A 16,192-nucleotide genomic window follows, 5' to 3' on the forward strand; every position below is an offset into this window, starting at 1 on the left:
TGCTGCCATCTAGTGGTATTTTATTTTCTACTCCTATCTACTGCTTTTTGTAAAACAATATAACCAGTACAACAAAAGAAGATACATCTACAGTATATTGTTTCTGTTCCTGTCTTCCATCTTTATTTTACATTGTGTGAACTGCTAATAATATAATATAAAATATTATTACTCCTCTGATTTCTGCAGGTATAAGTGAAAAATGATTTACAATGATATTTGCACATCCAATACAACCTTGTGTCACCAATTTGAGTTCAAATCCATCAATCAACAGATTCCACAAACACACACATGCATACTACAGCATCCACAGATACAAAAAGTAAGACCCTCTGGTGTCATAACACTCTGGTGTCATAACACTAGAATGAAAGGGTTTGTAGGGTCAGGGTGGGTCAATAGGAGCAGTTAACTGGTGATGATCCATTTGCATTCTTATTCTATTAAAGCACCAGTCAATCAACAATAACGCAGACATGACTGCAGCAGAAGCAATGTCTTCGTGAACAGCAGGAAGTGACCCAGATTACAAGTAAATCAAATGGGATATTTCGTCATATGATCATGTAGGTTGTGTCACAATAAACTGTGTCTAAATTACAGCACACACCCTTATGGTATCATATAACATTGATATCAACAGAATGGTTAATCAGAAACAAGGATCATAAAACTGACCTTCAGTTCTGTGTGGTGCTTCCTGCTCTTCTTTTAGCATTCATGTTAATTGGACTGCTGTGTTGTTTCCTGGAACCAGCTCGATTACTGTGTCTTTCTGCAGCTTTTCATCATTTGACCTTCAGAGCAGGTATTTTACTTTCATTTAAACTGTGCTGTGATATGAATAAGGTTTAGCTCCTATACAGTGTGTTGTTTAGAACATGTTTCATACTTAGACACAATCTGCTTCATAGATCTGAGTCAGTTAGTTGTACACAGCCTGTGGAAGCAGCAGCATAATGTCTTCATGCACCAATCACAGACTTGAGACATTGATTGTGTCACTTCAACAAGTACAGTAGTTTTTTTTCAATCATAATTCAAGAAAAAAAAATCAGTGAGATAATGTTTCCCTGCTGTTGCTGAATTGGTTTAAAAATACAAAAAGAAGAAAAAAGAATTACTTTTTAATCTCAGTTAAGTTGTGGTAGCAGCATTTTACAAGCAATAAATACAATATATACAAGAACATAATACTCTTATATACACACACAGCAAGCAGATCAAAATGAAGATAAATACACAGTTAATGTAACTGAGAAGTTTGAAGTGCACCTGCGATGATGCTAAAATGTCTATACATGTATTTGTTTTAATTTTATGTGACTAATGATTACTGTTATTTTTTCCACAGTGCAGCCACCAGTGAGGGACTATGCCCTTGAGATTAAAAGTGAAACTGAAGTTAGTGATAAGGAAAAGGACACATGAGGCCGAGGACAAAGCTGCACTGGAACAAACATCGTGTCTTTTTTATTTCAGCTGTGCAGGTAAGAGCAGAATGTGCTCTAAAATTCCCTGGTAGATGGCTGTGTTGACTGTGAACTTCAGAAAACACAGTAGACCAACACAAGCAGATGACATGGCAGCCCAAGTCATCACTGTAGACTGTATGACTGTACAAACTTCATACTGCACTTGGAAACCTTTGCAGGTGTTAGATTTTCATTATTATACAATCATCAACATTTCATGAAATAAAGGGCTGAAATATTTCACTCTATGTTTAATTAATCTATATATTACACATAAAACACAGTAATACACAAAAACTACTAGGCTGAGGTACACAAAGAAGGGGAAGACACATGGAATGAGAGGGAGGTCAGTGATTTCGAAATAAAACAGGAAACAATATAAACACAACCAAACACAAAATAAAAGCCCTGGCTCAGAGCTGAGACCCTGACAATATGTATACTGAATCTACTGTATATATTCAGTTTATATATTTCTTGTACTCCACAGGCCAGTGGTGCTGCTGTTTCCATGAACTGAACTTAAGCAATGGACCCAAGGTAAGAAACTGTGGTAATGTTTCTGATCTGTTTATGAAGAAACGACAATGAAACGTAAAATAAACACAGTTCCAACCACTCTGCTCTCAGGTAAAGCAAGCGAGCAAGAAATCATCTACAGTAGTACCTAGGATCAAGCATAATTTGTTCTGTAATCGTACTGTATATCAAAGCAAATCTCCCCATAAGAAATAATGTTAATGATTAGTTCCAAAACCCCAAAATATTCATTGATAAAATTGATTAAAAAAATATATAAAGTAGGAGGGTTATTGCGTAGACAACTTTAACTATTACTGCTGGTATCTGTAAGTGTATCGCTTAATTTAGTGTTTTTTGGACTCACTGTATCTGTGTTACTGTGACGTGTGTGTACATAAAGCCCTCATGTGCACATGCACACAGGCTCACAATGCTAAAGAATATCATAGGCTATATGCTCACACGGATGTTGACTATACGAGTAAAGTAGACAGACTGAGACCGAACATGGGAGAGACAGACGAACCACCAACTCAGTTATAATTACGTGATGCTCGACAGACAAACCGTTTTTATTAGATTAAAAAAACTATTAAAATGTATGACTGTGCTTTTTTAAAATTGTCTTTGCTTTCAGGTCCCTGTCCCCTACACCCAGCGATGTTTCTCTGAGAAGTGACCGGTCTAAAAGAGATCCATTAAACTTCAGTACAAAGGGTCCAAGGTAAAAAGAAAAAAAGAAAAATTTGAATTGATAAAATTTTATCATACAAAGGGACACAAAAGACTGAAAGATGTGCATGTAAAATATACTGAAAATTAATTTCTACATTTAATTAAAAAAACTGCTAAAATGTATGACTGTATGCTTTTTTTTTTTTTTAAATTGTCTTTGCTTTCAGGTCCCTGTCCCCTACACCCAGTGATGTTTCTCTGAGAAGTGACCGGTCTAAAAGAGACCCATTAAACTTCAGTAAACAGAGACCAAGGTAAAAAGAAAGAAAGATTTGAATTTATACAATTTTAACTATTATAGAAAAGGACACAAAAGATTGAAAGATGTGCATGTAAAATATACTGATAAAATTCAGTTTAAGTCTAATTAAAAAACTGTTGACTGTATGTTTTCTTTGACTTGTCTTTGCTTTCAGGTCCCTGTCCCCTACACCCAGTGATGTTTCTCTGAGAAGTGACCGGTCTAAAAGAGACCCATTAAACTTCAGTACAAAGGGTCCAAGGTAGGAAGGAGGAAAGATTAGAATTTATACAATTTTAACTATTATACAAAAGGACACAGATGATTGAAAGACATAAGCATGTAAAATGTTCTGATAAAGTGCAGTTCTATTTGATTAAAAAAAAAAACCTGTTATGACTGTGTGCTTTGTCTTTGCTTTTCAGACCACCCTCTCCTGCATACAGTGATGTTTCTCTGAGAAGTGACCAGTCTAAAAGAGATCCATTAAACTTCAGTAAACAGAGACCAAGGTAAAAAGAAATAAAAATTAGAATTTATTAAATGTTATCATACAAAGCGACACCAAAGATTGAAAGACATGCATGTAAAACATCTTGATAAAATTCAGTTCTCTATTTATTTAAAAAACCTGTTAATGACTGAGTGCTTTGTTTAAATTGTCTTTGCTTTCAGGTCCCTGTCCCCTACACCCAGTGATGTTTCTCTGAGAAGTGACCGGTCGAAAAGAGATCCATTAAACTTCAGTAAAGAGGGACCAAGGTAGGAAGAAAGGAAGAAAGATCAGAATTTATACAATTTTAACTATGATACAAAAGGACACATAAGACTGAAAGATGTGTATGTAAAACATACCGATAAAATTCAGTTCTCTATTTATTTAAAAAACCTGTTAATGACTGACTGCTTTGTTTTAATTGTCTTTGCTTTCAGGTCCCTGTCCCCTACACCCAGCGATGTTTCTCTGAGAAGTGACCGGTCGAAAAGAGATCCATTAAACTTCAGTAAACAGAGACCAAGGTAAAAAGAAAGAAAGATTAGAATTTATACAATTTTAACTATTATAGAAAAGGACACAAAAGATTGAAAGACGTGCATGTAAAATATACTGATAAAATTAATTTCTCTATTTATTTAAAAAACCTGGTAATGACTGAGTGCTTTGTTTTAATTGTCTTTGCTTTCAGGTCCCTGTCCCCTACACCCAGCGATGTTTCTCTGAGAAGTGACCGGTCTAAAAGAGATCCATTAAACTTCAGTACAAAGGGTCCAAGGTAAAAAGAAAAAAAGAAAAATTTGAATTGATAAAATTTTATCATACAAAGGGACACAAAAGACTGAAAGATGTGCATGTAAAATATACTGAAAATTAATTTCTACATTTAATTAAAAAAACTGCTAAAATGTATGACTGTATGCTTTTTTTTTTTTTTTAAATTGTCTTTGCTTTCAGGTCCCTGTCCCCTACACCCAGTGATGTTTCTCTGAGAAGTGACCGGTCTAAAAGAGACCCATTAAACTTCAGTAAACAGAGACCAAGGTAAAAAGAAAGAAAGATTTGAATTTATACAATTTTAACTATTATAGAAAAGGACACAAAAGATTGAAAGATGTGCATGTAAAATATACTGATAAAATTCAGTTTAAGTCTAATTAAAAAACTGTTGACTGTATGTTTTCTTTGACTTGTCTTTGCTTTCAGGTCCCTGTCCCCTACACCCAGTGATGTTTCTCTGAGAAGTGACCGGTCTAAAAGAGACCCATTAAACTTCAGTACAAAGGGTCCAAGGTAGGAAGGAGGAAAGATTAGAATTTATACAATTTTAACTATTATACAAAAGGACACAGATGATTGAAAGACATAAGCATGTAAAATGTTCTGATAAAGTGCAGTTCTATTTGATTAAAAAAAAAACCTGTTATGACTGTGTGCTTTGTCTTTGCTTTTCAGACCACCCTCTCCTGCATACAGTGATGTTTCTCTGAGAAGTGACCAGTCTAAAAGAGATCCATTAAACTTCAGTAAACAGAGACCAAGGTAAAAAGAAATAAAAATTAGAATTTATTAAATGTTATCATACAAAGCGACACCAAAGATTGAAAGACATGCATGTAAAACATCTTGATAAAATTCAGTTCTCTATTTATTTAAAAAACCTGTTAATGACTGAGTGCTTTGTTTAAATTGTCTTTGCTTTCAGGTCCCTGTCCCCTACACCCAGTGATGTTTCTCTGAGAAGTGACCGGTCGAAAAGAGATCCATTAAACTTCAGTAAAAAGGGACCAAGGTAGGAAGAAAGGAAGAAAGATCAGAATTTATACAATTTTAACTATGATACAAAAGGACACATAAGACTGAAAGATGTGTATGTAAAACATACCGATAAAATTCAGTTCTCTATTTATTTAAAAAACCTGTTAATGACTGACTGCTTTGTTTAAATTGTCTTTGCTTTCAGGTCCCTGTCCCCTACACCCAGTGATGTTTCTCTGAGAAGTGACCGGTCGAAAAGAGATCCATTAAACTTCAGTACAAAGGGTCCAAGGTAAAAAGAAAAAAAGAAAGATTCAAATTTATAAAATTTTATCATACAAAGGGACGCGAAAGACTGAAAGATGTGCATGTAAAATATACTGATAAAATTAATTTCTACATTTAATTAAAAAAAACTGTTAAAATGTATGACTGTATGGTTTACATACCATCTGCTGTATGACAGGTCCCTGTCCCCTACCACCCATGTTTCTCTGAGAAGTGACCGGTCTAAAAGAGATCCATTAAATTTCAGTACAAAGGGTCCAAGGTAGGAAGGAGGAAAGATTAGAATGTACTATTATAACTATTATAATATAAAATAACTAATATAATATAACTATAACTATTATACAAAAGGACACAGAAGATTAAAAGACACGAGCGTTTAAAATGTCTTGATAAAATGCAGTTCTCCATTTCTCAATCAAAATGTATATTTAAATTTTAAAAATTTAATTAAAAACTGTTTAAGTCACCAGTCCACAAAACACTACTTTAAACATCAATAAAAACAAACTAAGCTTAAAAAAAGAACAGAAAAACTGATGATAGTTGCATTAAATGGTTACTGCACCTTTGTGATGGATGTATAGTCTTATCTCAGCACTGTGTGATTTTAATGAAAAGACGACTTCTGCTTCCTTGGCTCAACTCACCTTTTATTATCAATGTCCTGACCAAAAAAAACAAGAGCACAATGTCTTACAGGCAGGAATGCAATAAGCTCTCCCTCATTAGTAGATGTAGTGTATTTTTTTCTTACACTGCAGGCGCTGGGCCCAGTCTACTTTGCCTAGGTCTTGTCTAAATTATATTTCTTTTTTCAGCCCAGTGCAGAGGCAACAGACATCCACAACACATACAGTGGAAACTTACCAACCTCAGGATGACCCCCTTAACTCTACACAAGGTCTGAAAAACACTTTTTGTTTCATGTAGCTTCTAAATGTCGGTTTATTTCTGCTTTCAATGTCTAAGGAAGGAAAACATTAAACCAGTTAAGATGAAAAAAAACTGCAGATTCATCTCCACACCCAATCCTACACTGTGTACTGTTTGATTGTTCTTAATGTTCTCTTTATGATTTTGTTTCTTCTAAATTTAGAGGATCCTGCTAAACAGAGACTCAAAGAGGAGACGAAGAAAAGAATCTGTGAGAAATATGAGAATGAACAGAGTCAAGCAAACTTTGACTCAGGGCTCTATGAGGTCACAGAAAAGAAGAAGAAACATGAAGATAAACCAATGAAGACTAACAATGTATTTATGAACACAAGAACAGTGCTAACCAAGGGAGAGGCTGGTATTGGTAAAACATTTCATACAAGGATGTTCATGGTTGACTGGGCAAAAGGAACCAACCAAAACATAGACTTCATCATCCCACTACAGTTCAGTGATCTGAATGAAAGAAGAGATGAAGTTCAAAGTATGGAAGATCTGCTCAGGTCTCTCTTGAATGATGACAAAGAAAGTAGAATTTCCTACTCTGAGTGTACATTAGCTTTTGTCCTTGATGGTCTGGAGAACTGTCAGCTTCCACTTGACTTTGAAAACAACAAACAACTTGCTGATATAAATGAACCAGCCTCCATAGATGAGCTGCTAACAAACCTCATCAAGGGAAACTTACTGCCCACTGCTCATGTCTGGATCATCTCTCAGCCTTCTGGAGTTAACAAGATTCCTCCTGAACACATTAACAAAGTGACAGAATGTCGAGGTAAGAAAGGTATTTTATCATTAATAGTTCATCCTCTGAAGTAGATGCAGAGTACAAAAACAATGTTTTAACAATGTTATGAAGCATTGTTGTATTTTGCTTTGCTCTGCATGTACCACAATGAACTCAAGATTGTGTTGAACATTTTAACTGCATTTAAAACAGAAAATTTCCACTTTTTGATTCATGCTTAATCTGTACTTCAACAGTAACATGATAAACTGTGTTTTGTCTATTCAGAGACCTTGGAGCGTCGGCAGCAGCTGGTATCCAAGCTGAGAGAAAGATTTAGTACAGAGTACATTCAAGTTGAAGACACTCCTCATCCTAACCATAAAAACATAGAACACATCATGAGAGAAAAAGCAGATGAAAATGTGATTAAAGTGAACGAGCTATCTGACATCTTCAAAGATGAAAAAGACAAGAAAATCAGAACTGTTCTGACTACTGGAGAAGCTGATATTGGAAAATCCTACCTCATGAAAAAACTAATAAAATCATGGGCAGAAAATAAGAGTTCATTTCTCACTAGGATTACAGATTGGTGGAGTAAAGCCAAAGAGGAAGTAGTTATATTTCCGCTTAAATTCTCTGAGCTTAATCTGATAACAGAGGAAGTCAGCTTGGTGGGACTTCTTAATCATTTCTTCAAGGAAACCAAAGAATCTGTAATATCTGACTATGAACAGCTTGAAGTTGTCTTTGTCTTGGATGGACTGGACACATATAAAGGTCCTCTGGACTTTGACAACATTATCCTGACTGACGTCAGAGAGCCAGCCTCTGTGGATGTGCTATTGATGAACCTCATCAAAGGAAACCTGCTTCCTTCAGCCAAAGTCTGGATAACCTCCAGACCATCAGCTGCCTGCAAGCTGCCTGACACCTGTGTGGACAGGAGGACAGAAATACAAGGTAAGGTTAGAGGTGCTGGTGGGAAGTCATCTTACAATGAGATACGGTCAGGCAAATGTAAAGTAGTTTCATTAAAGTTGAACAATAAACAAGAGAATTTGGGTTAAATCAGGTTCTGACACCATTTCTTATTTTTAAAAAAAAGTTGAAATTGGATCCAACATAGTATATTTTCAATTTTACCCTTGGCCCTCAACATCATCCTAATAGAGGTTGATGTTGGTCTCATCTGTCCACAGGACAGTTTTGTCCCATCTCATCACATGCAGATAAGTGGACAGTGGACCTGTTGGCATCACTATATTACATTTAGAGGTGTTTTTCAGTGTGAAAGGCAGAAGATTTGTCTGTAACAGAACTCTGTCAGGAAGTCTTTAATATCAGAAACAGATCTAATGTAAGATGGACTGGTGACCTGTCCAGGGCGAACCCCGCCTCTCACCCGTAGCTGGGATAGGCTCCAGCCCCCTGTGATCCTGCACTGCAGGACAATGCGGGTTCAGATAATCGATGGATAGGTGGATCTTATGTGACTGTAGCGTGGTCATAGGGTGAGTTTAAACCACAGGTTTAAACAGATATTCATAAAAATGTAACATAGCTGCAGCGGTGAGAGAGAGGTAGTATGGAAGAATATTTTGCTTGAGGCAGTGCAGAGGTTAAATGTTGAATTACTATTAAAAATACCATAAGTAAAAAATATTGCACCTAACCTGTACTGTAAAAACTCTTTTTAGTGTAGGTGTAGCTTCTCTGTGTAAAAAACAGAGGTGAAAGCTGCTAAAAAATAAAATATAAAAATACAATGAATCAGTTAAGTATAACATCATGGCTGTACCTTAGTTAGTTTGCATTTGACATATTAAAAAAGTAAATATCACACAAAAATGTCCTCTCATTTATAGGTTTATGGTTATGGGTGGATTGTATTAATTATTAATTATAAAAAACTAACACAAAAAATGTTTCAAACAAAAACACAAACTAACCTAACAACACAAGAATGAACACAGGGATTAATGCAGTTATAGTAAGACAAACTGTTAAAGATCAAGGCTGTTTGATTGTTCTTAATGTGCTTTGTGATTTTGTTTCTTCTAAATTTAGAGGATCCTGCTAAACAGAGACTCAAAGAGGAGATGAAGAAACAAATCTGTGAGAAATATGAGAATAAACAGAGTCAAGCAAACTTTGACTCAGAGCTCTATGAGGTCACAGAGAAGAAGAAGAAGAAGAAGAAGAAGAAACATGAAGATAAACTAATGAACACCAACGATGTATTTATGAATGCAAGAACAGTGCTAACCAAGGGAGTGGCTGGTATTGGTAAAACATTTCATACAAGGATGTTCATGGTTGACTGGGCAAAAGGAATCTCCAACCAAAACATAGACTTCATCATCCCACTACAGTTCAGTGATCTGAATGAAAGAAGAGATGAAGTTCAAAGTATGGAAGATCTGCTCAGGTCTCTGTTGAAAGACGATAAAGAAAGTAGAATTTCCTACTCCAAGTGTACATTAGCTTTTGTTCTTGATGGTCTGGAGAACTGTCAGCTTCCACTTGACTTGAGCAAAATACTCACTGATATAAATGAATCAGCCTCCATAGTTGAGCTGCTAACAAACCTCATCAAGGGCAACTTACTGCCCAGTGCTCATGTCTGGATCATCTCTCAGCCTTCTGGAGTTAACAAGATTCCTCCTGAACACATTAACAAGGTGACAGAATGTCGAGGTAAGAAACCCATCTGCTGTCATTTGTAATAACACATCTGTATATGCAGTAATGACAATGGTATCATGACCATGTACCTGGTCCAAAAGGTAACAATGGCTACTTGATAAAGTGAATCAATTAAATTAAATTAATCATTAAAATAATCACAGAAAAAAAGTTCAATCCATCAGTATTAAATCTATTCAATAGTTTCAAAGTAATATTTGATGTGTACAATGAGCATAGGATTTATCGAGGCAGGCCATGAAGTCAAGCTTCACCTAAAGTCCAGTACAGAAGATCCTTTAAATGCAGATCAGATAATTGTCTCTTGTGTACCTCACTGTTCTTATGCAGGGTGTCTCATGTAAACCTCTTCAGTCTGTATTTACTGCTTCTGTGAGATGCACTGCTGTCCTTGCTGTGCTGTCACTTCATAAATGACACAATTAGCTGTAGTGTTTTGATCTGCTGCTCTGATGCTTTATGTTTGTCCACATATATACACATAGAATGTCAGAACAGAGCCACACAGACAGCTAAAGTACAGCTAAACTGTTAACTATTGTCTTATAACACCATATAATCAATAAAGTGATTATATGGTGTAACATTGTTGAGGAAGCTTCTCTGAAAACATATACATCATGCCAAGAACAATGCTTTATCACAAAGGTGATCATGCTCTTGTTTCATGTGTATGATTTTTAATTGATGACAACTGATTTATGCTACATCTGTCCTTCATCACCATTAACATGATGAACTTTGTTTTGTTTGTTCAGAGACCGTGGAGCGTCAGAGGCAGCTGGTATCAAACCTCATAATAAGATTTCTTTCAGTAGAAGACACACCTCATCCTAACCAGAAGAAAACAGAACACATAATGAGAGACACAGCTGGCAAAGTGACTAAAATAAAGGAGCTATCTGACATCTTCAAAGATGAAAATGACAAGAAAATCAGAACTGTGCTGACTATTGTAGAAACTGATACTGGAACATCCCTCTATGTGAAGAAACTTGTGAAATCATGGGCAGAAAATAAAAAGTTACTTCTCAATAAGTTTACAAGTTGGTTGGGCATAGCCAAAGATAAAGAAGAAGTTACATTTCCCCTGGAGTTCTCTGAGCTTAATCTGATAACAGAGGAAGTCAGCTTGGTGGGACTTCTTAATCGTTTCTTCAAGGAAACCAAAGAATCTGTAATATCTGACTATGAACAGCTCAAAGTTGTCTTTGTCTTGGATGGACTGGATACATATAAAGGTCCTTTGGACTTTGACAACAACAACAACCTGACTGATGTCAGAGAGCCAGCCTCTGTGGATGTGCTGTTGATGAACCTCATCAAAGGAAACCTGCTTCCTTCAGCCAAAGTCTGGATAACCTCCAGACCATCAGCTGCCTGCAAGCTGCCTGACACCTGCGTGGACAGGAGGACAGAAATACGAGGTAAGGTTAGAGGTGCTGGTGAGGCACATTTACAAAGATAAAAGCAGGCTTTTACCAAATTGCTATTAAATAAAAAAATGCTATTAAATAAAAAAATGTATGTTGTATTTAGAGTAGTTTCTTTTTTTCATCGTCCTTTGGACGGATGAGACCAACATCAATGGAAAAAACGATACTTCGTCAAGAATGTTGTTTGGTGACACACTGCATTGCAATCCAATTGACTACAACAGAAGAGTTAGAGTAATTAAATAAAATATAGGGGGACAGGTCACTTTTAACCTGATCTGTGTTGTCTTTTAGTAAACCTTAGTAACTAGTCAACAAAACTGAAAATGTGTAAACTTTTAAAAAAGTATAGTAAAGAATAAATTGCACATTTCTGGCTAAATCATGTGACTGTATTCACCATCACCCCTCTCAACTAAACCGAAAGATAAAAGTTTGAATGTCCCAAACATTATGGTCCCTGACATAATAAGAATACATAACAGTGCACTGTATACTGTTTACTTTCTTTATGTGCTCATCATTGTTTCTGTTGGTTCTTCTCAATTTAGCTGATGCCACGGAGAAATTCAAAGAGAAGAAGATGAAACTTATCCTGGATCAGCATGAGGATCAAATGAAACAAGTGAAAGCTGAGTCAGAGCTCTATGAAATCACCCAAGACCAGGATCCTGAATATAAACTAATAAAGACCAGTGAAGTATTCAAGAATGCACAGAGAGTGCTAACCAAGGGAGTGGCTGGTATTGGTAAAACATTTCATACAAGGATGTTCATGGTTGACTGGGCAAAAGGAAACTCCAACCAAAACATAGACTTCATCATCCCACTACAGTTCAGTGAGCTGAATGAAAGAAGAGAAGAAGTTCAAAGTATGGAAGATCTGCTCAGGTCTCTGTTAAAAGATGACAAAGATAGTGGAATTTCATACTCTGAGTGTACATTAGCTTTTGTCCTTGATGGTCTGGAGAACTGTCAGCTTCTACTTGACTTTGAAAGCACCAACAAACTCACTGATATCAATGAATCAGCCTCCATGGATGAGCTGCTGACAAACCTCATTAGGGGAAACTTACTGCCCACTGCTCATGTCTGGATCATCTCTCAGCCTTCTGGAGTTAACAAGATTCCTCCTGAACACATTAACAAAGTGACAGAATGTCGAGGTAAGAAAGGGAATAGGAAACACATATTCCCTAGTCCATCCTCTAAAATCAAATAATAAATAATATTACTACCAACAATGCTCCATTATAAATATGATGAAATGTTGTTGTTTCTCAAAGAACGTAACAAATATTGTGCTCCCTGAAGATTTTTGTGTTTTTTGTTTTTAAGGTAAGGTGTTTAAAACTGAAAAAAAAATCACCTTTCATATAAACTTTGTTTTGTCTATTCAGAGACCTTGGAGCGTCGACGGCAGCTGGTATCAAAGCTGAGAGAAAGATTTAGTAAAAAGTACATTCAAGTTGAAGACACTCCTCATCCCAACCACAAAAACATAGAACACATCATCAGAGAAAAAGCAGCTGAAAATGTGACTAAAGTAAACAAGCTATCTGACATCTTCAAAGATGAAAAAGACAAGAAAATCAGAACTGTGCTGACTACTGGAGAAGCTGATATTGGAAAATCCTACCTCATGAAGAAACTCATAAAATCATGGGCAGAAAATAAGAGTGGTTTTTTTGATTTCTCTTGGTTTACAAAATGGTGGAGTAAAGCCAAAGATAAAGAAGTAGTTATATTTCCTCTTACATTCTCTGAGCTTAATCTGATAACAGAGGTCAGTTTGGTGGGACTTCTTAATCATTTCTTCAAGGAAACCAAAGAATCTGTAATATCTGACTATGAACAGCTCAAAGTTGTCTTTGTCTTGGATGGACTGGACACATATAAAGGTCCTCTGGACTTTGACAACAACAACAACCTGACTGATGTCAGAGAGCCAGCGTCTGTGGATGTACTGTTGACGAACCTCATCAAAGGAAACCTGCTTCCTTCAGCCAAAGTCTGGATAACCTCCAGACCATCAGCTGCCTGCCAGCTACCTGACTCCTGTGTGGACAGGAGGACAGAAATACGAGGTAAGGCTAGAGGTGCTGGTGAGTTATCTTACTTGGTGATGTAACCAGGGAAATTTAAAGTTGTTCAATCAAATTCAGATAGAGGCCAATTAACATCCAGAATACTCAAACCTACAATGAAATGACATCCATCCAATAATTCTTTGTCTGTAAACCATATGTGTAAAATCAGTATGACACCAAAGAAGCAAAGGATCTGCTCATCCAGACAGAAACAAGACATATTACTGAGCTAAAATGTCTTCCTTTTTAAAAGCAGGATTCTTACAGTAAATCTGGCCTCACCTTTAGTTGGATATCATGTAATTCAAAAACTGATATGAAAATGTTGTCTTACAGAGAAGCCTGATGTTGTCAGTCAGCGGAAACTCAAATCTCAACTCAAGCAGCAATTCACCTATGTGTCTGAAGGGATTGATCGGCAGAAAACTTCTTCTCTTCTGAATCAGATCTACACAGATCTCTACATCATAGAGGGAGGCACAGGAGGAGTCAATGATCAGCATGAGTCCAGACAGGTTCAAGATGCAAAGTTCAAACTAGTGAGAGAAGAAAAACCCATTAAATATCATGACATCTTCGAACCTGCATCTTCTGGAAAAATCAAAACTGTGCTGACAGTTGGAGTGGCAGGAATAGGAAAAACATTTGCATCAATGAAGTACATGCTGGACTGGACTGATGGTACTGCAGCTAAAGACATTTATTTTACATTTCCACTTCCTTTCCGGGAGCTGAATTTGAGAAAAGAAGAAGAACACAGTTTGGAGGAACTCATTCATCAATTCTTCCCAGCAATGAAGACCACAGAAATAACCAACTATGACCAGTACAAGACTCTGATTGTTCTGGATGGCCTTGATGAATGTCGCTTTGATCTCAACTTCAATCAAGGTGTTCACTGGACTGATGTGAGGAAGCCAACCTCAGTGAATGTTCTGCTGACAAACCTCATCCAGGGAAATCTGCTTCCTGAAGCTCAAATCTGGATCACATCTCGACCTGCAGCATCCAGCTGTATTCCTGCTGATAAAGTTGACCGGGTTACAGAGGTGCGAGGATTTAATGATGAGCAGAAGGAGGAGTACTTCAGAAAGAAATTCAGCAATAAGTTGTTAGCTGAAAAGATCCTTTCACATGTAAAGAAATCAAGAAGTCTTTTTATCATGTGTCACATCCCAGTGTTCTGTTGGATCACTTCAAATGTTCTGGAGGACTTTGTGAACCGAAACCAAGAAGAAGGAATGCCTAAGACTCTGACTGACTTGTTCATCCACTTTCTGTTGCTACAGTGCAGACAAGCTAATGTGAAGTACAGTGAAGGTGAGACAGATTCATGCTGGAATGACAGAAACAAGAACACAGTCCTGTCTTTGGCAAAACTGGCCTATGAGGAGCTAGAAAAGGGAAACTTTCTCTTCACTGAAGACAGACTGACAGAGTGTGGCACTGACATCACAAATGCTGCAGTCTTCTCTGGGTTACTCACTGAGATCAAACGAGAAGGCTGTGAAATGTACCACCAGAAAATGTTTTGCTTTGTTCATCTGAGCATTCATGAGTTCCTGGCAGCATTCTATGTCTTTCACACATTCAACACCAAGGGAGAAAACCTGCTGACAGTACCTGCTTCAGTGGTTTCACACATATCTCCATCAGACTTCTACATGAAAGCAGTGGACAAGGCCTTAGATAGTAAGAACGGCGAGTGGGACATGTTTCTGCGCTTCCTGCTTGGCCTCTCTGTGGATACTAATCAGTATCTACTCCAAGAACTGCTGAAACAGACTGAAAATAATGAGAAGACCCACAAGGAAACAGTGGAGTACATCAAGAAGAAGATCAATGAAGACAAAAGTGATCCAGATAGAAATCTTAATCTCTTCTACTGTTTGAATGAGCTGAATGACCACTCTCTTGTTGAAGAAGTCAAAAAGTACCTTCAGTCAGGAACACAGGAGTTTGAACATTTCTCTCCCTCACAGTGGTCAGCTCTGACTTTTGTGCTGTTGACCTCAGATGAGAATCTTGGTGTGTTTGATCTTAAGAAGTATCTGAAATCAGAGAAGGTTCTTAAGGGAATGTTGCAAGGGAATGTCATCAGAGTGTCCAAAGCCACTTTGTAAGTACCTTCATGAATTGTTTCTCTTTAAAGCATGACATCAACAACTAGTACTGTACTTCTGAATGGTGGCTCCTTTAACTACTGTCATAGAGATCTCTCACTTCACCCTGCATATCTCCATGTGTATTACCCTGGCTGTGTCCTCACCTATGCGCATACTGTCACATGACCCAAGATTTTGGGGATGTGAAAGCACATCAGAGTTGTTCTGTCTGCTCCTACATTTCAAGGCAGAATTGTCACAAGTTTAACAACATTAACATGACCCATCACTGCAATCCTGACTTTTCCACACATCTGTCTGGCAGCCTTTCTGATAACAGATATGTTCACAGGCTGACTTGGTGTGAGCTCTCTGAAGAATCATGCAGCGCTCTGACATCCTCAGTCCTTAGCTCTCCATCCTCAAACCTCACAGAGCTGGACCTGAGTCATAATGACCTGCTGGATTCTGGTGTGCAGCAACTTGCTGAAGGGCTTCAGAGTCCACTCTGTAAACTGGAGATTCTCAGGTAAGTCTCTTATTACATAAATCAACAGTTCATTGCGTCCCATGTCTGTGGCGGTCTTTATGTCACTCATGTGTGTCTGACTGCTGTGTAAGTCAGGCACCTAGCAAGCTATAGTTTGCTGGTATGTGCT

At 37.2% G+C, this 16,192-nt stretch overlaps 1 protein-coding gene across 1 annotated transcript in view; it reads left to right on the plus strand.

Moving 5' to 3' along the window:
• Positions 1–16,192, plus strand: part of LOC114438033 (uncharacterized) — a 143,411-nt gene that overhangs the window by 123,023 nt on the left and 4,196 nt on the right. Inside the window, 1 exon segment of the mRNA XM_028409059.1 lies at positions 15,886–16,062. Within this exon segment, the coding sequence (XP_028264860.1) occupies positions 15,886–16,062 (177 nt within the window).

The sequence above is a fragment of the Parambassis ranga genome, chromosome 7 (genome assembly GCF_900634625.1).
Source record: "Parambassis ranga chromosome 7, fParRan2.1, whole genome shotgun sequence".
Lineage (NCBI taxonomy): Eukaryota > Metazoa > Chordata > Actinopteri > Ambassidae > Parambassis > Parambassis ranga.